The 24,701-nt window shown below is 36.5% G+C and overlaps 1 protein-coding gene across 1 annotated transcript in view; it reads left to right on the forward strand.

Moving 5' to 3' along the window:
- The window catches only part of WDR17 (WD repeat domain 17), a 106,386-nt gene that overhangs the window by 40,980 nt on the left and 40,705 nt on the right, over positions 1 to 24,701 (forward strand). The window contains exons 3-8 of the mRNA XM_042934208.1: positions 5,520 to 5,703; positions 9,613 to 9,843; positions 14,959 to 15,210; positions 17,201 to 17,323; positions 19,924 to 20,108; positions 22,136 to 22,304. Coding sequence (XP_042790142.1) covers positions 5,520 to 5,703; positions 9,613 to 9,843; positions 14,959 to 15,210; positions 17,201 to 17,323; positions 19,924 to 20,108; positions 22,136 to 22,304 — 1,144 coding nt within the window. The remainder of the gene's footprint in view (positions 1 to 5,519; positions 5,704 to 9,612; positions 9,844 to 14,958; positions 15,211 to 17,200; positions 17,324 to 19,923; positions 20,109 to 22,135; positions 22,305 to 24,701) is intronic.

Raw genomic sequence — 24,701 nt, forward strand, 5'->3', positions numbered from 1 at the left:
AGAGTTCAGTGTAAAACCTTGTTGCAAAGTATAATAGAAAATTACATTTATATTAAATGGTGGCATTAACATTCAACTTCCATTAATCAGTATTGTTTTAAATATCATTATCTAAATCAAAATGCTTTGAAAATTATGCTACATGAATATTTACTAAATCACACCCAGGGTCAATGTACAGTCAAAGTCTGATTGTCTGTTACACTCTCTATAATGATGCTGAGGTTTTATCAGATTTTTCGGAACTATTAAATGATACTTGTAAATGCCATAAGAACTTTTTCTTTAACCGTTGGATTATGATGCAATAATATATTGTATTAACTACTCTAAAAATAATTTATGGCCTAGCTCATTGTAATGAGCTCTTAATTGTAAATAGAATAGGAATGTATTAATAAATTAATCCCTGTAAGTATTCTATATCATGCTTAAGATACTACTTGGATAATTGTGTACTAAATCCAGGAAAGATCATTGATGTGCATTGTAGCTTCTTCATATGTATTTGTATTTATAGACTCCTCCACAAGATTTCTAGCTTGTAGAGCAGTCTTTCTATTAGATACATTAGACACTTTCACAGTATTTACCACAGGTAACATAAATCACTGAATAACATCAAACTTACAAAACTGTTCATTCTTAAATGTACAGGAAATATTCTTAAATATTTAAACAGGACAATTGAAGATTATTATAACTACAATACTAATCAGATGAAAACTCTACTGGTATTTGGTTATCTCTAATAATATTTTCATCCAAAGTTGTTCAGGAATAGCTGAAGTTCAGGTAGTAAGAGATACAGAAATTATAGAAGACAAAACCTTTGGAGATAATTAGGTCATTAGTCAAAATTTTAGATACAGAGGTGTTCGCTATAGTATTACTTGTGATAGCAAAAGTTAAAAGTTGCTTAAATGATAAACAAAAGCATAATGCCTCCTTTTTTCAATAATATTAACTGAACTTCTTTTGGCCAAGTATTACTAGGCACTAGGAATGCAGCTCTGAACAAACCAGTCACATTCTTCTCATTGAATTCATGTTCTTAGTAAGGACAGGGGACAGGGAGAAATCTGTGAAATATGTCATTTTATGAATAAATAAATGTTTCAGGACAAAATGCGTTCTACAAAAGATGTAAAAATAGGTAATATGCTAGAGTCATTGACACCAAAATCAAAGGCAACAAAACCAAAAGTTAACAAGTGGAACGACACCAAACTAAAATCCTTTTGCAAAGCAAAGGAAACCAACAACATACAAAGGCAGCCCACGGAGTGGGAGAAAATATTTGCAGATCATATATCTGATAAGGGGTTAACATCCAAAACATATAAAGAACTTGTATGACTCCATAGCAAATTAAGCAAGCGATCTGATTAAAAAATGAGCAGAGGATCTGAATAGACATTTTTCCAAAGAGGGATTCCAGATTGCCAACCGACACATGAAAAGAAATCTCAGTATCCCTCACCACCAGGGAAATGCAAATCAAAACCACACTGAGATATGACCTCACACCTGTTAGGATGGCTGTTTTCAAAAAGACAAGAAATAACAAGTGTTGGTGAGGCTGTGGAGAAAAGGGAACCCTCATGCCCTGTTGATGGGAATGTAAATTGGTGCAGCCACTGTGGAAAACTCTATGGGGGTTTCTCAAAAAATTGAAAACTGAACTACCATGTGACCTAGCAATTCTGCTTCTGAGCATTTATGTGAAGGAAATGAAAAGATGTATGCACTCCCATTTTCACGGCAGCATTATTTACAATAGCTGAGACTTGGAAGGCACCAAAGTGTCCATTGATGAATGGACGGATAATAAAGAAAATGTGTGTAGTTAGCCATAAAAAGAAGGAAACCCTCTTTGCTACCGTATGGATGAAACTTGAGGGTGTTATGCTCAGTGAAATATGTCAGAGAAAGACAAATACTGTGTGATCTCACTTATACGTGGAGTCTGAAACAAAAAACAAAATGAAACTGAACTCATAGATACAGGGAATCGATTGGTGGTTGCCAGAGGTGGGGGTGCGGTGAGGGAGAAATGGGTGAGGGTGGTCAAAAGGCAAAACTTTAGAAACTAAGGCATGAGGATGCATTGTACAGCATGTTGAATGTAGTTGATGGCACTCTGTTGTATATTTGAAAGTTGCTCCGAGAGTGGATCTTAACATTTATCATCACACAAAAAGAAATTATAACTATGTGTGGTGATAGCTAGACTTAAGTGATCATTTAGCAGTATATACAAATGTTGAATCACTATGTTGTAGACCTGAAACTAATATTACATGTCAACTATATCTCAACTAAAAAAAGGATACAGCTAGGGGACAGGTTTTGGCATGGGAAGGGGTGTATAAATTTATTTAGATAGTGTGGTCAGAAAATACCTCTGTGAAGAGGCAGTTTTGAACTGAGACCTGAACAGGAAAGAATGAATAACCAGGAGCAGACAGACGGGGAGAGCATTGAAGGCCAAGGGAACAGCAAACAGGCGTTAAAGCAGATGTGATTTTGCTGTAATAGAGAAACAGGAAGGTCAGAGTGAACAAGCAAGAACGTGATACCAAATGAGCCTTGCAAAATAGCCAAGGTTCATGATGTTGTAGGGCATTGAAGGCCATGTTGCAGTCAGGATTTTACTGCAAGTATAAGGTTGAAGAAAGATTGGTGTAATCAGTAATTAATATAATAATGATTTGGAACACTCTCCAGTAGCAGTGTGAAAGGTTCATTATTGTGTTAAAAGGAAAAGCCAGGTACAACCAAATGACTATATGGTGTAATCCCAAACATGTTGAAAAAGGTAACAAAGGAAAAGGCACTGGCTGATGGCGCATTTACAAAGGAAATAGGAAAATTAGGCTATTTCTTTTGTCCACTTCCATATAAGAACACAACGAAATGCCCCATCCAAAAAGCCATAACATAAAATAGGTCCAGTGATAACATTGTTCTGCAGACTTCAGACATCTTAACGTAATAATGAGCAGGTGGTTTGTTTCACCTGATTTTTTTATTGAAGTATAATTAACATTCAATGTTATATTAGTTTCAGGTGTACAACATATCAATGCAACAGTTTTTCACGTTACTCACTGATCATGATTGTAAGTGTAGTCAACATCTGTCACCATACAATGTTATTACAGTATTACTGTATTCACTCTGCTGTACTTTTCATCTCCATGAGCTTTTTTGTAACTGGAAGTTTGTACCTCTTAATCCCCTTTATCTATTTCACCCATGACCCCACCCACCTCCCCTCTGGCAGCCACCAGTTTGCTCTCTGTATTTAGGAGCCTGTTTTTCTGTTTGTTGTTTGTTTTGATTTTAGATTCCACATATAAGTGAAATCACATGATACTTGTCTTTCTCTGACTTATTTCACTTAGCATCATACCCTCTGTCTGCAGCCGTGTCATTACAAATGGCAAGATTTCATTCTTTTTTATGACTGGGTAATATTCCACATCTTCTTTATCCATTCATCTGTTTTTTCAAAGTTTGTTTATTTTTTTGAGAGAGAGCGTGTGTGTTTAGGAGAGGGTCGCAGAGAGAGTGGGAGAGAGAGAATCCCAAGCAGGCTCCACACTGTCCGTGCAGATCTCACAAACTGTGAGATCACGACCTGAGCCCAGATCAGGAGTCCCAACGCTTAACTGACTGAACATTCCAGGCGCCCCCTATCCATTCATTCATCTATAGACAGATGCTTGTGTTGCTTCCATATCTTGGCTATTGTAAATAATGCTACAATAAAAATAGGGCCGTTTTCATTTTCTTTGAGTAAATACCCAGTGGTGGAATTACTACATCATGTGGTATTTCTTTTTTTAGTTTTTTGAGGTACTTCCATACTGTTTTCATGGTGGCTGTATCAATTTACATTCCCACCAGCGGTCCTTTTTTTCCACATTCTCAACTCTTGTTATTTCTTGTGTCTTTGATTTTAGCCATTCTGACAGGTATAAGGTGATAACTCATTCTGGTTTTGATTTGCATTTCCCTGATGATGAGTAACATTCAGCATTTTTTTTTCCTGTGTCTGTTGGACATCTGTATGTTGGAAGATGTTTATTCAGGTCCACTGCCCATTTTAAATCAGATTATTTGGTTTTTTGGTGTTGAGTTGTAGAAGTTCTTTATATGTTTTGTGTATTAACTCCTTATTGGATATATCATTTGCAAATACCTTCTTCCATTCAGTAGGTTGCCTTTTCATTTTGTGGTGGTTTCCTTCACTCTGCAAAAGCTTCTTTTGGTGTAGTCCCACTAGTTAATTTTTCTAACCTAAATTTTTTCATTCACATCTAATTGAAAAGTTACAGAAAAAAATATTCTAAACCAAGTGTTTTTCCCTCATAAATACATATAGCTGTAGAAAATATAAAGCTCTGAATTATTATGCATATTTAAGTGTACAGTTATTTTTACCTTTTATAAATTATGTTTAATGTCAGTGCTCTTATTTTTTAAAAACTGATTTTTTTTTCTAGACATCGTAACTTATCAGGAAGATGCAAATTAAAACCACAGTGAGATATTACGTTACACCTGTCAGGATGGCTAAAAAAAAACTCAAGAAACAATAAGCGTTGGTGAGGATATGGAGAAAAAGGAACAGTCGTGCCTTGTTTGTGGGAATGCAAACTGGTGCAGCCACTGTGGAAAACAGTATGGAGGTTCCTCAAAAAGTTAAAAATAGGACTATCCTGTGATCCAGCCAGCAATTGCACTGTTGGGTATTTACCCAAAGATCATAAGAACACTAATTCCAAGGGATACATGCACCCCTTTGTTTATAGTAACATTATTTACATTAGGCAAGATATGGAAGCCGACTGAGTGTCCATTGATTGATGAATGGATAAAGAAGTAGAATATATATATATATATATATATATATATATATATATATATATACACACACACACACACACACACACAATGGAATGTTACTCAGCCATAAAAAAAAAATGAAATCTTGCCATTTGCAACAACATGGATGGAGCTAGAGAGTATAATGCTAGGTGAAATAACTCAGAGAAAGACAAATGACCTATGATTCCACTCGTATGTGGGATTTAAGAAACAAAACAAGCAAAGGGAAAAAACAAGAGAGAGGGAGACAAATCAAGAAACAATCTTAATTATAGAGAATAAACTAATGGAGGAGAGGAGGGTGAGGGGATTCAGGATGCACTTTCATGATGAGCACCAGGGGGCGTATGGAAGTGTCGAATCACTATATCGTACACCTGAAACTAATATAACTATGTCAGCTAACTGGAATTAAAATAAAAACTTTAAAAAAATGATTTACTTCTGATTGAATACTGTTCACGTTTGAAAGTAGACCAAGGCTTGAAATGTGTTCATATCATGGTAGTAGGTGTACTAATTTTCACGTATGTAGCTTTTTAAAAACAATGTGATTATTAATGAAAAGTGTATAACTTAAAAAGAAGCACTGAAATGTTTTATTTATATATTTTTTTTAGTTGGATCACCGTTATAATGAATTCAAACTTCACGCAATTATGTCTGAACATAAAAAAACAATCACAGCTCTCTCTTGGTGTCCACATAACCCTGATCTGTTTGCAAGTGGCGGTACCGATAACTTAGTGATCATTTGGAATGTTGCAGAACAAAAAGTCATTGCTAAGCTCGACAATACAAAAGGTATATTTATAACTGGGATTTATTGAGTGAATTATTTTTACTTCAGTAAGAAAAATATTTTATTTAAATTAGCTTAGGTTTTAAAGTACTGTTTTTCAAACTTTCTACTGCTAGTCTATGTAAGAAATACATTTCACATCATGACTCGTGTTTGTACATGTGTATAAAACTGAAGCAAAATCTCATGAAATATTTTTGCTTAGTACACCAGTTAAACCATAGTCAATACCAAATGATTTCACTAATATTTAAATATGACAAAAATGCCCCCAATAAATATAAAAGTAGTAATTGGTAAGATTTTCTTAACGAGACAGTTATCCTAGCCGGGTCATCATTCTTTCCCAATCTGAAACATACAAACACCGTGTTACCCATGTAGTCACTGCCCTGATGAGCTGGTTTCTTTCCCTTATTTTTAATTGGGTCATGGTGGAAAGTCCTAGTTCACATAAGTAGGTCTTAGTGATTGAATATTATTACACTCTTTCTGGCTAGCATCTTACCCCATAATAATGATGACGCGAAGTAACCATTTTTCTGTTAGATGTTACAATAATTCAGTCTCTTTTTGAACACTGAAGGACGTTCACTTATTAATTACGGTTTTGAGAACTGCTGGGTATGTTCTTTATATTCAGTTGTTTCTCTAACAATGACCGGTTATCACTTTGAGATAGAAAGCCTGGACATGACAGTTCGATTTCTTTAGAACAGTCTTCAGTGTGTAGCAACAATATTAGAGAATTCATAGGCTGCTATATTTAAATCTTGCTTCCAAGAGTAATCATAATGCCAAAGGTTATGCTCAGCGTATTTAGTATGTGGCTTTTTCCTTGTCTTTTCAAATTTAGGTCATTAGGAATGCTGAAAATAAATACCAGTAAAATAAACGAGTTTTGTTATATAACTTTCATCTTAAGAAAATATTTGCCAAACAGGGTTAATTTTTCAACTAGAAAAATGCAAATCTCATTCCCAAGTTCACATAACCTGCTAATTATTTTCACTTGAGCTTCGGTACTAGATAGTGTGTACTTTGCTCCAATATCTGAGCAGTTTTTGTTTTTTTTTTTAAGTCAGCTATTCAGTGAGCTTCCATTATTGTAACAGTTTACCATAAGGTTTTCAATACATCAATGAGGAAAAACCAAAATACTTTTGGTACAGGCTTTGTGATGTATAAACAGCGATTGATAGCCTCCAAATAAGATTTTTTATGTTTTTCTGGTTATACCTGTTCATACCTGTTTGTCTCCCCATCATACCTCCTACGGTTTTTTCCAGTATTGTTTATATTGATCAGTAGTGCGTTTTCTCAATACTTTAAATTCAGCTTTAGATGAGATTAATTTTAAATAACACAATAAATACTCCTAAAATGCTGTACGATGTCATTGTTCTTCTGAGGTTGTCGCACAAAATCTATACCAGGCGATACCTGCATGATAACATTTCTAAATGTTATGCACAGGTACATATGAGTTGATGTATTATCACCTAGTTTATCTGCCGATTTGTCATGAAACACCATATGCATCACCTCCATTCACAATGGAAGAGTTTTTTATTCATTACTGTGTGCACCAGGCTTCTTTTGCCAGTGAGCATACAATTAAATAAGACTTTTTCATTAACATTGTACAGTTATTAAATGGTCGTGGTAAGAGTTTTGATCACTTCTACATATTTTTCCTTTCCTTACACATTTTCCTTCTTTTGAAAATTTTCAGAGCCTTAACAATAAATTCCTCTTGCTCTTTTTAAATATCTTCTTAATTTGAAGGTTGGAAGTTTGTGATTTATTTACAAAAAAATATCATGAATATTTTTGGTCATTCTCATTGTAAATATTTCAGTTTGAAATGCATTAGACTCTGTTTCTTCTTTTCAGAATTCAGCTTACGCAAAGTAGAAGTTTCCATTAAATCAACTTAAAAAAAAATTCTATTAGAACTTGCACGTACAGCAGTTGAACTTGATGTTGCCTCTGTATTTTCATTTCATCATTCTGTATTCCACAATAATGAAAAAATACACTTAAAAGGAAACAAGTATTAGTTTGTTTAAATGTAAAATGTTAAAATTATCATCAACTTGGAAAAAATCATACTTGGTAATATCCATCCAGGAAAAAAAAAACAACCCAAAACACGTTAACAGTGGGTAATAGTACTACCTGCCCATCTCAGAGTATTTGGGAGAGAATTAAATGAGTTGATATTCTGTAGAGCTCTTCGAAGTGCTTACACATACTAAGCCACTACAGAAGTGTTTTCCGTCTTAACTGTGTGACACTGTTTCTGGTCCCTTCTCTTCCTCGCTGCGTTTCCTGAAACCCAATTCAGAGACCCAGCTTTCTGGCTTTCTCCACATGTGCTGTGGTGGTTTGACCCATTCTCTTACTCCTTACTGGGAAGTTCTCCTTCTGTTAATGGATGCTAAACCACATCAGCTTTTTAATGGCCTTATTCATGTGCTCTTTCATTCCTTCTATAAACATTTATGGAGTTCCCATTTGATGGCAGGCCCCAAGGCAGGCATTAGGCGTCCAGTTGCTGCCCGTGGGGTGGTAAGGACTGTGACACAAACTGAGTTTACTGTCCATGAACAGCTTCCGACTGTGTCTTTATTCATACCATTTCCTTTTCCTCGGAAATACCACTCATCCCACATATTAAAGTCTGCTGCTGTCTCTCAAGGTATAATTCAGATCCAGTTTCTTTTCAGGACAGTAGCCCAGTGGTTTACACACCTTTCTACACATCAAAATCATTTGGAGAACCTTGTTACAGATAGATTCCTGGGCCCTAATTCCAAATGATCTGATACACATATTCAGTTTGCTGATTCTGACGCAGTTGCTTAAAGTATCTTTGTTGGCACGTTTATAATTTCTGTCTTGAGTTAGAAATTTACCATAACACTTTATATATGATTTATTTGATCACTGTAATGGTGAAGAGAATACAATTAACTTTAGTATGTCTTTTATAGTTTAAAAGGGACTTTTACATACATTATTATATATCCTTTCTTAACATGCATGTGGAATAGGTGTTCAGCTGTTTTTACTTATATCCATTTTGTAGATGAGAAGGCAGAGGTTTAAGAGGTAGTTATTTGTTTAGTTCATGTGAAGCAGTGCTAAGATGTGAATGTAAGCCCTGATAAAACATAGACTGTGGCATTAATTTTAAATTTTATTTATTTGTTTTTTATTTTAGAGAGAGAGAGCGCAAGCATGGGAGAGGGACAGAGGGAGAGAGTGTGAGAATCTTAAGTAGGCTCCATGTTCAGCGTGGAGCCCCATGCAGGGCTCAGTCCCATGATCCTGTGATCATGACCTGAGCTAAAATCAGGAGTTGGACGCTCAACTCATTGAGCCACCCAGGCAGTCCTATAGCATTAATTTTATTGTTTTTAAACAATAATATAGCAGCATTCAACTTTTCATACAATGGATCCTTATCTTCCCAGGACTTTATATTTTTATCTTGTGTTTAAGGTCCTGTAAAGCAGGAATCGTATCCCATACGTTTATACCTAGAATGCCTATAGCAAGTCTTCTATACGAAAACTCAATAGGAATTTAATGCTTGATTACATAGTTTCTGAAAGAAAAAAAAAAACCTCTATAAATGCCTGAATATATGAAGCGTATTATCATATTAGTAGTTTTAACCCTAACTAGGTATTTTTCCATTTTGGAAGCACCCTACACAGGTGGCCTATAGTCTTTGGGTTACTTTATAAGTCCAATTCCCAACTTAGAAGGTAACATTATTTTAATAACAAGACTATTGTTATATTTTAAGTTGTTTCAGCAGTGTGCAACGTAAATAGTATTTCATGGTCTGGTCTTCCTCCACATGTGTCTATTACGTGTCTATATTTTGTTTATTCTAGGGGTGCCTGCCTCTCTTAGCTGGTGCTGGAATGCAGGTGATACAGTGGCATTTGTTTCCCACAGAGGCCCGCTGTTCATTTGGACCATCTCAGGACCAGAGAGTGGGGTGACTGTTCACAGGGAAGCTCACAGCTTCTTGTCTGATATCTGTATATTCAGATGGCATAGCCAAAAAAGGGGGAAAGTTGTATTTGGTCATATTGATGGAAGTCTATCAATTTTTCAACCAGGTAAGAATTTAATTAGTCAAGATCTCTTGAAGTTTATTTTTCTTAACTTACAATTTCTTTTCTCCACGACATACAGCCAAAGTCAACAATATTTTAATTGTAAAATAATAGTTGTGCAAATATAATCCAGCACCATGAAGTGTTGTTGTAATAGATATAACTCCTCTGTGCAGTTTGGACTTGGCATTAGCCTAAATCTTGTCACTTGCCCCATAATTTTATTGTTCTAAGTCTGTTGTTCATTTTTGCACATTTACCTAGAAAGTGGCCTGAATGAATAAGGACACACAGAAGAACTATATGATGACTTGGGGTGCCTGGGTGGCTCAGTTGATTGGGTGTCTGACTCCTGGTTTCAGCTCAGGTCATGATCTCATGGTCTGTGAGTTCAAGCCCCGCCTCAGGCTCTGCACTGACAGGGTAGAGCCTGCTTGGGTTCTCACTCCCTCTCTCTCTGCCCCTCCTCTGCTCTCTCTCAAAATAAATTAAAAAAAAAAGTTTTAAAAAATAAAAACATTACAAAAAAAAGAAATATATGATGACTTACTAATACAACTCAAAAATACTTTCCTACCTGCTTGTACAATACCATTGTGATGCTGCAACCCCTTAGCAAAGACTTTGAACCTGAGATAAAAAGGAATGATAACTCTGTGGAGCCCCCCACTAGTTAACCAATCTGGCTCAATTAAAGGGTCTGAGTAATTATGTTTATTTTTTTAATTTAAACAATGAGAAGTTGTGCAATGAAAAATTTTAAAAATTGCCTAAATAGCTCTCCACTCATAAATAAGGATGGCTACCATTTGAGAAACATCCTTTTAGCCATCTGGTACCTCTGTTAATAAATGTGACTCCTGATTCATTAGATAGATGGGTAAAAGCGCTTTTTACGGTTAGGATCGCTACTTTCACAAAACAGATTACATTCAACTTACCTGAAATTAATGGAAGAAAAAAATTGAAATTGAACCAAAGAAATCATGAAAATTCAAATAAATATTTCTTAAAGGAACAATCTTTCTAAAGTTAAAAAATGTTACATTAAACATTGGTATATTGGGGTCATCTTATCTCAAATATATTTCAAACAGGATCTGATATTCACTTAAAAATTTTTTTTAAGTGTTTATTTTTGAGAGAGAGAGAGAGAGAGACCACGAGCAGGGGAGAGGCAGAGAGGGAGGAAGACACAAAATCCAAAGCAGGCTCCAGGTTCTGAGCTGTCAGCACAGAGCTCGATGCGGGGCTTGAACCCACGAACTGTGAGATCATGACCTGAGCTGAAGTCAGACGCTTAACTGACTGAGCCACCCAGGCACCCTGGATTGTTATACTTTCTTTTTGAGAATCTTTTTGAGCTCTAAAGAGGATACTGAGGAGGGTGTGCTTACTTTGGTCCAAATTTCATTCTAGATATTATTCATGTTTTATAATTTGTCATTGTGGCCATCTCCTTTTTCCTTGACCGTGGCTTTCTTTTCTTGCTTTATTATTGTTACTAGTCTGTTGTTGCTAGTAGGCATTTTTGGAGGTTTTAACTCCTAAGACATTGAAACATTGTATTATGTATCTAAGACCTAAAACACTGAGATGTTGTATGCTCATTCTGGCATAGAAAGGATAGGCATGTTGATAAAGACTTCCTTTCCCTTATTTCCCTTTTGTGGATTTCAGTCAGGCTAGGATGTATAATATTTCAGCAGTCCAACCCATGTCACTTCTAGAAGGGCCCAGATTTTCCCATAACTCATCTTCAAGTTATTAAAGTAATTTGTGCATTTTACCCGTGTCATCAAATGATTTTTCTGGGTCCACCCATGTGTTGACTTGCAAGGGCTGCCCTAACCAAGTTCCACACACGGGATGGCTTAGAACAACACATTTATTGTGACTTAATTCTAGAGACCAGAGACACAAAATCAAAGTGTTAGCAGGCCCCCTGAAGGCACCAGGGAAAGCTTTTTGTTCTAGCCTGTCTCTTAGTTTCTGGTTCCTTAGCTTGTGACAACATAACATCGCTGTTCACATGGTGTTCTCCCTGTGTGCATGCAGGTCTCTGTGTCCAAATTTCTCTTTTTTATAAGGACACAGTCATGTTGGATTATTGTTTGCCCTAATGGCCTCGTTTTAATTTATCATCTGCAAATACCCCATTTCCAAGTAAAATCACATTCACAGATTCTTGGAGGTTGGGACTTCAACATCTTTTAGGGGAACACAATTCCCTGTATGGGTAACCACCCCGAACAGACTTGACCTCATTTATTCCATAGGATGTATAGCAATGAATATGTACACAACATCAGAAAAGGTATAATCCTGCTATGTATTTTCCTCTTGCACATATGTGAGCTAATGGTTGTGAAGGACATACTACTTTTTGTTCTAATACTACATTCTGCACTGTGAGTTTGAAGCTTTGAGGCTGTTGGTATTCATACTGGTATTGTCCTTTCCTAAGGAGGGGTCACTTTCTTAATGACTTATTGGCACAACAGGTGGTTCTATGTCTGTGCAACAAGATGAAATTAATGTCCTCCCCAGTTCTTACAGGAGGCTAAGACCTCAGGCTCTCTGCTTTCCTGTCTTTATCTCTCTTTTGCACCTTCTCCCTTTCAGTCTGAAAAGCACCACTTTATTCTGTTTAATAATGTATTGGATCATGTACAGATCCACATATGAGCAGAGGAATCTAGGGCCAAAAACATTAGAAAACTGCTTTAGCTATTTTAAATAGTTTTGGACAAAGCCAGGTCATTGGAATTTTTTTTTAACCTCATAATAGGAATGTTTTCATTGAATTGACTTTGGTATTATTCCAAGGATGTGCATTAATCAAATTTGCATGGTTTTATTTTAGGAACGTTGATGACATTGTCCCTATGTAATGCTGTGTTCCCTTTTTGAAAACACACAGGAGACATGTATTGCTGGTCTCATTTCTGGGAAAAGTTGTGCTTCTCCTGAGCACATTTTTTTTTTGTCTTTTTGTTTTATTTTTATCCTATGGACCCTGAGTTATGTAACCTTTCTTGATTTCTTTCCACTTTGCTTGGGCTGCTGGTCTCAAAATGAAAATTTGAACAGATATGTGTATTATACATTATCCTCATTATTTTATTTTTCAACCCTAGTTTTCCTTTGCCCCAGTTTTTGTTTTTCATACAGAAATTGTCAACCTCATCTTCTTACTGAGTCTTGTCATACACTCCTGTCCTCATCTAACAACACAAGTTGTCTGATATTTGTATAATAAAATGGAACATAAATAATAGTAACATAAATACATATAAAATAATGAAAGTATTATCAGCTCTTGTTCTAATGCCTGGCTGTAAAATTTTACAGATTTAGCTTTCTATTTTTTAACAATAAAAATGTTGGTACTAGACAGAACAGGAAACAATGGCTATAACTCATAATCATATTGACTGTATGGGGCTTTGAAGCAACCCAATTTCAATATTTAGCATTTACTTTTTTTTTTTTTTTTGCATGCTGGAATATTTTTAATAAGCCATTGATATTAACTGGCATATGCAAATACCTAAAAATTACTTAAGAAATAACTAGGACAACTTAGGTGAATCAATTTTTCTTCCTCTCTCTGGCTTACAGTGAATAGCTATTTTAATATTCATTACTGTTTGTTATATCAAATAGCACTTTAGCAAGGTGCTTATTTGGGGCAAGAAGAACCAAACTTTTCTTGATGATGATTGCAAAAATTTGATAAGTTTTGATGAAACATCACATGTGCCTTCTATGATTTTATGTGTAAAAATTCTAAATAAAATTCTGCCCTTGTAAGATGAGCATTATGAAGAGCAGTGTATTCTGACAAATTTATTCCCAGGCCAGAAACTGTAAGGTGTTCAGTTCACTTTACAGATATATCCAAGGAAATTTATTTTTTCTCCTTTTATAATCTGGTACGTTGAAAAACAATGTGTAATGATGAGATTACAGAAAGGGCTCTGGTGTCTGTCAGTGGGTTATGGTTTAGTAAACACGCTTTGCAGGGTTTATAATACTCAGGAGGAGTGGGTTCTTTGTGTTAACATCATGGCCTCTGAATTCTGTTGCTTCACTGCCGTTCTTCTGGGAACCGAGGCCGACTAATTGGAGCCCTGTGTGGTGTATCAACAGAAGCATGTTTTTCCCTATTGCCAGTTGTATCTCAGTTGGGAAGGCACAAGAGGATTGTTTGATCATTCTTTGCTTCATTCAGTTCCACATGTTTTATGTCTCTGTTTTTCTGGCTGCCTTATTTGTACCTGATGTCGGGAGTGAGTTATGGTTACGACAGATGCTCTGATGCACGAGGAGGGACAGTAAATACCGATATGATGCTTCTAAGAGGCCCTCCCGTTCTTAGCCCTTTAAGCAGCTAACTCCCTTAATCTTTAACAAAACCCTGCAAGCTAAGTATTGTTCTGTTCTCCATCATACAAATGAGGAACCCGAGCACACAGAGACTCGGTGTCCTGTCCGAGAACGCAGCTTGTCCGTGGTGGAACCAGGCTTTGCACCCAGGCAGTCCACTGCCAAGTCTGTGCTTTTAATCACTACAGGTGCTCCTCTTGGTAAGCACCTCCCCGCCTCTACACTGTTGTAACTCAGTGCAAACTGTAGTTGATGACAAGAGCATTGGTATTCTTTATCTGCGTCTTTTTCCTTTGGCGTTTTGGGAACAAACAGAAGCATTTGGGCTCTAGGGATTGCAGCTGAGGCTTCCACGTCCTCCTGCGCTCAAGTGTCCATGGTGACTTCTGCACACAGATGCCAGACTTCAGCACTATGCAGAGAGAAAATTAATACGATCGCAGTTACTGATTTTCTTTTCTTTTTTAATGTTTTTATTTATTTTTGAGGGAGAAAGAGAGCACGCACGCGCCGGGGAGGGGCAGAGAGAGGGACACAGAGAAGCCGAAGCAGGCTCTGGGCTCTGAGCTGTCAGCACAGAGCCTGACGCAGGGCTCGAACCTACGGACTGCGAGATCACGACCTGAGCTGAAGTTGGACGCTTAACTGCCTTAGCCACCCAGGCGCGCCTCAATAATTTTCTTTTGAGCCTTGTGTTTAAAATCTTTCTTCTTTATATTTTAATAGGTAGTAAAAGTCAGAAACATGTTCTGAGACCTGACTCTCTTGAAGGGACAGATGAAGAAGATCCAGTGACAGCCCTGGAATGGGACCCGCTGTCTACCGATTATCTCCTTGTGGCTAATTTGCACTTTGGAATTCGCCTACTAGATTCGGAATCCCTTTACTGCATCACAACATTTAATTTTCGCAGTGCAGCGGCTTCTGTCCAGTGCTTGGCCTGGGTTCCCAGTGCTCCCGGGATGTTTGTCACTGGAGGTAAGTTTACCCTGGTCCCCAGAGTTTTAAATATATGTTTATTCTTTAATGGAGTCAGGGAAATGATACCCTTTTATTGGTTAATTTTGTGTAAAATGAATTAATATCCCAGTATTATTTATTATAGTAAATGCCTAGTTTACTTTCCTTTATTATCATTTATTATAATAAATGCCTAGTTTACTTTCCTTTATATTGTGTGTCATTAACATGATGATAAAAATGAAATTAAGGCCCAGTTTTCCAGGTTTTTGATAATAAACTGGAATATAGTCTGTATGAGCACACATGTACACACACGTGCGCTCATGTTTTTGTGTTCACGTGCATACAGAAGACACAGACAATACAGTTTCAGGCATGGAAGGATGACAGGAAAAGTACTGACTAGAAAAACGGTTGACCTGGCTGGGAGCTTGTTTCCTCACCGATGATTTTGGTCGTCAGGGGCCACGGGTACCGAGAGAGACCAAGGCATTTTCAATGTAGGTTGGAAATGAAAGTGGAATTTATTACCATGGCTAGAACAGAAGCCCCTTCGTGGTTGCCTAATTGTGAGAGAATTAGTAAAGCTAAGAAGTGATGGGAAGGGAAAATGAGGACATTCAAAATGGTAATTAAGGATTAAATAACTACTTCTGTTGTTCACTTAGGGTCCAAGAGAGAAGTCTCTGAAAGGCCGAGTACTTTGAGCTACTGTGTGACTACCTCCCACATTTGCTTCATGTGGGATAAGAGAGTTTGCATGCTGCCCACCGTCTTAAAGAAATTCTTGACATCCTTAAGCACTTAGGTCACACGTGGAAGTGCATGGAGTCTTACTTAAGTATCGAAATGGCCTTTCACTTCCTAGGATATAATTGATGATAGACCTGAACATTTTCAGTATGCTTTCATTATTACGGAGTTAAAATTCACATGCAATAAAACAGCATTTTGAAGCGTAGACTTCAGCGACTTCTGTAGGCGCAAAGTTGTACATCCGTTGCCACCACCTCCTGCCGCAACATTTTGTCGTTGCCCCGGTAGACTCTGTAACCATTAGCAGGCACTCTCCGTCAGCCGCTGTCCACAGCCCCAGGTGCACACAGGAGTGCATGTCAGCTGCTAAACTGCTCTCTCTCTCTGTGGATTTACCTACTCCAGACATTTCCGAGAACTGGAATGGTTCAGTGCGTGTGTCTGGCTTCTTTGACTTAACCGTAAAGTTTTCAAGGTTCATCCATGTTGCGGTGCATCATTCCTTTTTGTGCAAGGATACTACTCCATTGTGTGGCCACGCCACACTTGGTTTAGCCATGTACCAGTTGACAGACATTTACCTTCTTTCCACTTTTTTTTTTTTTTGCTATCGTAAATAATGCTGTGATGAACGTTTGCATACAGATTTTTGTGTGGACGTGTTTATCGTTCTGTTTGGTGTATGTGTGGGAGTGAAGCTGGCGAGTCATATGGTAGCTTTCGTTATCATGTGAGGCACTGCCAGAATATTTTCCAAAGTAGCTTGTATATAATAGGTGGGATTTTTTGGAAGGGAGGGAGCTTTCTAATTGGCCCTTAGGTAGTCCTTGTTTGCTGACAAGTGGGCGAGGGAGCATTTTACCAGCATTTGAAAAGACAAAATATTACTTAGTGTTAGCGGTGGACAGTTTCTGTAGATGGCTTTCCTGAAGCAAGTGGGGCAGTGGGCTGCCTTTTTTGTGATCAGACTCTGATGATAACCTTTGTAGGGGATACTGCCAAGGTAGGCAGTCTTTCACCCTAGGAGAGGATTTGGAACAGAAAAGTGAAAGCAAAACGAGCCAAAAATGTAAAGGATGAATACTATTTCATCTGTTTCTCTGTGTTATTGTGCAATATTGTTTGAAGAATGTTGATAAGTGGTGCTAAGAATCTACAAGTTGAGGTTTTCATTATTTCTTTTATGTCTGGGCATTTTATATTTCAAATAATATTCGTTAATACAATGCTGTTTTCTTCATCCGACTAGATTCTCAAGTGGGTGTTTTGCGTATTTGGAATGTTTCACGAACAACACCTATAGATAATTTTAAACTAAAGAAAACAGGGTTTCACTGCTTACATGTACTTAATTCTCCTCCAAGAAAAAAATGTAAGTAAAAATATCATCAAAATGTACTATTTTAAAATGTCAGATTTGTTGCTATCAAATGAAGTGACTGATATAATGATATATAAACATAGCAAATACTATATGCTCCTGAAAAGCAGATTTTTAAAAATAGCCTTTGACAACGTATGTACTAAAGGACCCGTTAAGGCCACATAATATCTAATATTACTAAGTTGAAAATATTTAGAGCCAAGTTGCATTTTTTAAATGCTAATGAATTTAAAAAGAGGAAAAAATGCTAATAAATGAGAATGTTAAGATAATCTCAAATTATCTACATGGGGAAAATGAAACAATGATCATTGTGAAAATAGCAAATATCGCGAGTAATGGGATCAAATAACATTGGTCTGAACTAGGACATTTTATGTCTTAACTGTGGCTCTTTTACAATCTGTAGGGTTTATAAGAAAGTAGAAAGAACCCAAATGCTTGAAACCTAGGCTCTGGAACATATGTTACATGTGTGAATACCAGTTGTCACTGGACTCATAGCTGCTATTTAGGATATTATTTATTTTTGTCTACTTTTTTTCTCGATTATCTTTTGTTGCTTTTTTAATGAAGAGAAATAATAAACTACACTTAAGCTCTAAAGGAAACCATCTGGCATGTGGGGGAGGTTTAGAATTTTTCTTAATTCAAATTAAGGGAGGAAAAAGAGATTGACTTCCTGTTAAGTCCATCATGATTGCTCCATGTGGTTCGTAGTGCTTTCATTTTTGTCTGGATCGGAGAAGAACATGGGGAAGGGAATTTAATGATCGAGCATTCAAGAGCTCCTGACGCCTCCTTACTCCTGCCCCTCTTTAGAATACAGTAAAAAATTAGCAAGACCTAATCAAAGCCTTATGGTTTTGGTTGCAAATTTGGTGTCGAATTTAGTGGGTGATGCAAGTAGGGGAAGGTCTCTGTGTTGGCAGAGCTTTCATACATTTCTAGGCTTTCCATACATTTAAGCTTTGCTGTGCAGGCCTAACACTCCTGGATCCTGGAAACTGTAGGGGACAGAAACATTAGGGCCAGACAAGTCCTGTGCTGGAGGCCAGCATATCCATGCATCCTGTATTTTTTTGAAGTTAGTTGTGTTTAGTTGCTACCATGGGATGACTGAACTATTACAGTTTCTCCCCTGCCCATTAGAGATAATAACAAAAATAAAAAGAAGCACATAGCCATCTTGTGATTTTTTTAGTAGATCACTTCAGGCTACCCATTGTTAGATATCTATCTCATTCCTCTCCCCTCCTCAATTTTTTAATGTAACAAAATGTGGAATAAAAAAAAAATGTGAAAATGAAAACTTTCAAATATAGACATAGTCACCAAATTCTTCAAAAAGATAAGTTATAGATACATAGGTACATAAAAGATGTCACAGTGGGCACCTGGGTGGCTCAGTCATTTGAGCATCCGACTTCGGCTCAGGTCATGATCTCGCGCTTTGTGGGTTCGAGCCCCACATCCGACCCTGTGCTGACTGCTCAGAGCCTGGAGCCTGCTTCAGATTCTGCGTCTCCCTGTCTCTCTGCCCACCCCCCTCACACTCTGTCTCTCTCTCCTTCAAAAACAAACATTAAAAACAATTTTTTTTTAATGTCACAATCACCCATAATGTCAACAAATTAAAATATTAGAGAAACCAGCCATGGAACATACTAATTTTAACCAAACTGTCAGCAGAATTTTGTTGAACCAAATGCCTTTTTTGTTATTCATGGTTTATGCTAGTTTGGGCTTCCTGTAATTCTCAGATTCTGAGAAATGAATATTATCAAATTGAAGGTAGTAAGGAAGGCTTTATTTGGATCAAAAAGAATTTACTGGAAAATATTTTTATTTATATTCCATTATTTAACTAATATAGATTGGTCTGATCATTTACAGCAGTATCATTACTTTGATTTGTGTTTGCAAGAAAATATTCACATTCTAAGGCAAAACTTCTTGAAAGAAGACAAAATATGAGACAAAGAATATAATCGAAAGTTGAGAAATGGAAATATATGAACAGTAAAAATAAACCTAAGGAAGAAGAAAGAAAAATTGCGATGTAAATGTACGTCAGACAGTTGTGATTCTTAATTTGGGTGCTAAATTTGAATTATAAATAACGTCAAAAATAATTATTTTCATTGGATTGGAAATTAGTGGAAGAGCGTTATTAGCCTTGAAATAAAAACTTTCATGCATGTTTGTGTCTGTAGAGGGGAAGTGAGCCATTAGTCAGCATTTTGAGAGAAGATTCTAATTAAAAAATAATCATGCTGTGCTTTAATTTATGGGGAGATATGAAACCAGGTATTTACCACATATTGTCGTTCCTCACTCACTAATTTTCATCCGTTTTTCTCCACCTGCACGTTTATACATATCCTTGCAAAATCATCTCCACCTCTACATAGATGTATGTATGGTTTTTGACAGTGCTGCTGAATTACTCCTGTGGCAGAAAATATGGTTATCGTCTAGCGGTTTATTGATATAAATTCTGGATAAAAGGAAACAAAGGGGCATCTTTATAAACTATGGGAAGCTGTTGGTATAAATACTTACCTGTTTATTCTTTTCTTTTTTAGTTTCAACCCAGTCTCCAACGAAAAATCATTATACGTCCTCAACGAGTGAAGCAGTTCCTCCCCCAACTTTGACACAGAATCAAGCATTTTCTCTTCCTCCCGGTCATGTCGTGTGCTGTTTCTTGGATGGTGGGGTTGGGCTTTATGACCTAGGAGCCAAGAAGTGGGATTTTCTTAGGGACTTGGTAAGTCATTCCTTCCTTTATAAACAACACTTATTTTGTGGTAGCATATGATAATTACTTTTACTTGCATATTAATATTGTTAAACTTATTTTTCCAAAGGATCGTATGTTAGGACCTTATCTTGGTTGGCTGCAACAATTTAGAATTTTATATAGGATGATAAGAAAACTATTACGTTTCTTAAAATTTTAAACATTACACTTCATTAGTATTTAGTTTTATCATGATTACTGCATATGGTTGGTAGTGTTCCCATTTTTGTGCACACCCTGTGGCTCCTTCATGTAGTATTGGGAAATTACATTGCTGTACTGTATTTTGGAAGTAAAATAAGAAACCGGTATTCTTTTAGAAGGAAGGACAAGTCCAAGCTTTATTGTTCATATCTGTGAAATGAATAAGGTTGAGTTCAGTGTTCTCCTAAGATTTATTGTTGTTATTGAATCAGTACAATAAATCTGTTGATTCTGTGAACTTCTGTTCTTGTGATCATGAAGCCCCCGTGTAAAATAGAATACAGACTTGCTGTGGACTCATGTTTTTTATCCCCATGACGTGAAATCGTGCCTGCCACACAGCCAGACTTTATTAAGTTTAGTTGAATGAAGGCATGTAATAATGTATATCATGTTGCATCAGACTGATCCAGATACTTAAGAAAATTTTAAGTGTTGGTTGTTTTTATGCAGAAAAACTTAGAAAATGGATCTAGAGCTATAGTTGCCCTGGGTAAAAAAAAAAATTGAGGGAAAGAATCACTAAGACTGTATCATTTTAGGACATGTTTAATTTCATCTTCAAAAAAAAATGGAAAGGTAACCAAAAAAAATGTTGTAACGATGTGTAGCTTATTTTTAAACATTCCATTTGTAGATTTTTTCTAGATTATTTAATTTTCTTTCCATGTAAATTATTTCCCAGTGTGGTGAACTCTTCTCCTACTTCAGATTACCATTTGCTTACAACAAAAATTTATGAAAGGGAAGAGGGAAAAATACAAAACTACATTTAAATTTGTAACAACTTCTATTAGCAAAGGAGTAGTCATGCAATCGAAGTTCAGTAGAGTTTCTATCGAGTATGTGTCTTCATTTCAAAATGTTTTCTTTAGAAAACGTTTTATAGTTCTAAAAAAAACAAATAGTCCTTGATGATAAGTTATTGCAGTGGCTCCTTTCATTTTGATAATGCCTGCCAGTCTGAAGAGACGGTGATTTTTTTTTTCCTTACAATTTTTAAAGAATAAAGTTGTTAGAAAATTTGGAATAAGACTAATTAAAAACCAAAGCCATGCTGGATACTTTTCAATTCTCCCCAAATCATGACACTCTTTTGGCGTACGTCATGGTATAAAAAAGAGTAGTTGCATTTAAGGGCCCATAGTTTCAGTTTTATCTTCGTCTTTTATTATGCTACCGGAAAGACACAGTAACTGTTAATAGTTAATTACTTTATACATTTCTTTTCTTGTAGTATTTTTATTTATTTTTTGAGACACAGAGAGAGAGAGCGCACAAGCTGGGGAGGGACAGAGAAAGGGGGTACAGAGGATCTGAAGCAGTCTCCAGTCTCTGTGCTGACAGCAGAGAGCCCGATACAGGACTTGAACTCATGACTGTGAGCTCATGACCTGAGCTAAAGTCAGACACTGAACTGACTGAGCCACCCAGGCGCCCACTTTATAAATTTCTGAAATATAATAATCAGAAAAGACATGTTTTGTGTTTTTGAATTGAAGTTGACAAATGACACTCGGGAATTTTTTTGTATTTTGTTGCTGATTTTTGAGGTATTGTGGTTGAATAAAATCTAGATCTGTATAAAAGAGTCTAGTAATAACAGCACAGAGAACATTCAACCACAGCAGCGATTCTCATTTTGTATTACTATGTTAGTATATATTATCTATTTTAACATGGATGTTTGAAACCGTGTTCCATGTGTCACCTGATTAGACATTGTCATTTGTTCATGAATCACATGAATTGTCCCCAGTAGTTCTGACTTCTTTGTGCTGCATTCTCAGGGGCATGTGGAAACAATCTTTGACTGCAAATTCAAACCCGACGACCCCAACCTTTTGGCGACAGCTTCATTTGATGGCACCATAAAAGTCTGGGATATAAACACGTTGACAGCCGTGCACACGTCCCCGGGGAACGAAGGCGTTGTTTACTCCCTCTCGTGGGCTCCAGGTAAGACTCAGCTCATTAAAATAGAGAATACAATTAAATGGAAAAAAAAATACAGCTAAATGACTTTCTTAACTTCTGTTTTCGTTTGGGTTATGTTCTTCTCTCAATGCCATCTTGCTCCAGAGGATTGTAGAGGCAAATTAGTTCTAGCATGTATGTTGGTTCTGTTTTTGTGGGGTTTTGGAATAGACTTCCCCTGCAGGTCCGTTGATTTCGGAGACCTTCTATGTGACATAATCATTTACAAAAACCACAGTCAGTAAGGGTCATCTTGACCCTTCTGGTTTTAGTTGCATTTATATAGCTGTGCCTTGAAAGGTACAACACATTTTATATGATAAAAGTTTTCCTTAAAATTTTCATGTGAGCCAAACATATGAAAGTAAAAAAAATAATAAAAAATTATAATCCATATCTTTCCCTGATACAGCTATTTGCAAATATGAATGATTATATAATCATCACAGTTCCATTGTGACTATGTAATTCTATATAAAGTTCACCTTTTTAATATTGAAGAACTGTTATTGCCAGAATAGGGTCTTTTGTTTTGATCTCAGAAAGATGCTATCTTTATACCTTCCCGTACGTAAAGGAGAGAAGAGATGTCCTTGAAACTTCTGACATTTTTTTTCAAAACATTATTGCCCTATAATAAATCACTTTACACACCTAAATGAATTTTTCACTTTATAAAGTATATAGGATGTTTTCCTTACTTGTGCTAACGGTGACATGTGAATTTAAAATCCACGTATAACCAGGATATAGCTTTTTTTGAGATTATCTTTTCATGCACAGGGATGATCAGCCTTGAATTTATGGGCTATCGAGGGTTTTAGACATCTTCAGAGATTCTGGGAGTCTCTTGGATTTCATGCATAAAAGTTTTAGCGTATGTGGGTATGTGCCAATGTCTGTCAAAGATTATCTTAGGAATCAGATTTTTCATAGAGGTCTGTGATACAAAAAAGGCTAGGAACCTACTGCTGTTTTATTTAGCCCTTATCTCTAACAATCAGGAGAAGATCCAGAAGCCGGTTTTACTTCAAACTCTTAATGACAGTAGTTGTTCTTTTAAGAACATACTTAGTGCCATTATGCATACAAGGCTAATTGAAAACAAAAGGTTACTTCACTAATTAAAAGAGCTAACTAGGTCTCTTACCCGCTGCCTTATTCACATTCATTTCAATTTTGTCTTTTGTGATGACCAACATTTATTAAAGAGGGTCTGAGGTCAGCGAGGTTGAGTAACTTACCCAAGGTTATGTGCGTAGTGGGTGGTGGTGGAATCAAGGTGTGAACAGCTGTCAGTTTGACTTTGAAGCCTGTGTTCTCCGTCAGTGCCATATGCTTCTGCTTAGCAGGGCCCCTGGCTAGGGAGGCAGGAACTGGGCCAGCCGATGCAGTGACATAGCACATGGCAGCTAGTAGCTGGATAGTCTTCCTCCTACAGAATGTTATAGAAGTCTCAACCCTAAAACTTACTTAGAAATTCTAAGTGTAAAAACCATTGTTTGAAATCGTAACCCAGAACCTAATCTTACTGAAAAGCATTATTTCACTCTACATTGAGAATTTGCCTCAAGAAAGTAAACATGTTGGAAAATGGAAATTCTTAAGTTTTTTTTCTTCGATATTTTGAAATGTGATTACCGATGAATCACTACTTTGGTTAAGTATGGAGAAAATTTAAAAGACTAATGCAGGTCGATAGGAAGTAGAGTAGAGAGGATTGCGTAACTTGCCATAATTTTAGAGTAGCTACCGCAGGAAAAGAAAAAAAAGTGCAGATTTATGTAGAAACTTCTCCCCAGTAATTTGAGAACCCAAAGGGGGAGCAGAATGAAAATACTAGAAACATGGTAAGGACTTACATATTTTTTCAGGTTTCTAATAATTTATCATTTCCTCCATGTTTTTACTCCATGTTTTACTCCTAGGTAGCACATGGCAACTCTTCCTTTCTTTTAATGGACAAAGTCTCTCTTTGTCTGCCTTGCAAAAAATACTTAAGTCCTAGACCATTTCCTAACTTAGCAGCAGTTTGATTTTCACAGATTTTTTATTTCTTAAAAACATAGTTTATGTTTTTTTATTTTTTCTATGATTCTCCCTACAGAAATGCTTTCCTAACCCCTCCCCCAAAATTAACTAGGTGTAAGATAAAGATAAATGTAAGCACTGACAGGAAATGTGATAATATTGAGCAATTATTGATAGTTTTTATATTTGTGATTGTGATAGTTTGTTCATGTCAACGAAAGAGTCTCTTAGACATCCATACTGAGGTATTTACTGATGAAATGATACAATGTCAGAGATTTGTTCCCATGCAACCCAGGAGGGACTATGGACAAAACAAGATTGATGGTGGTTTGGTAATTGTTGAAA

Source organism: Panthera leo, chromosome B1, assembly GCF_018350215.1.
Source record: "Panthera leo isolate Ple1 chromosome B1, P.leo_Ple1_pat1.1, whole genome shotgun sequence".
Classification (NCBI taxonomy): Eukaryota; Metazoa; Chordata; class Mammalia; order Carnivora; family Felidae; genus Panthera; species Panthera leo.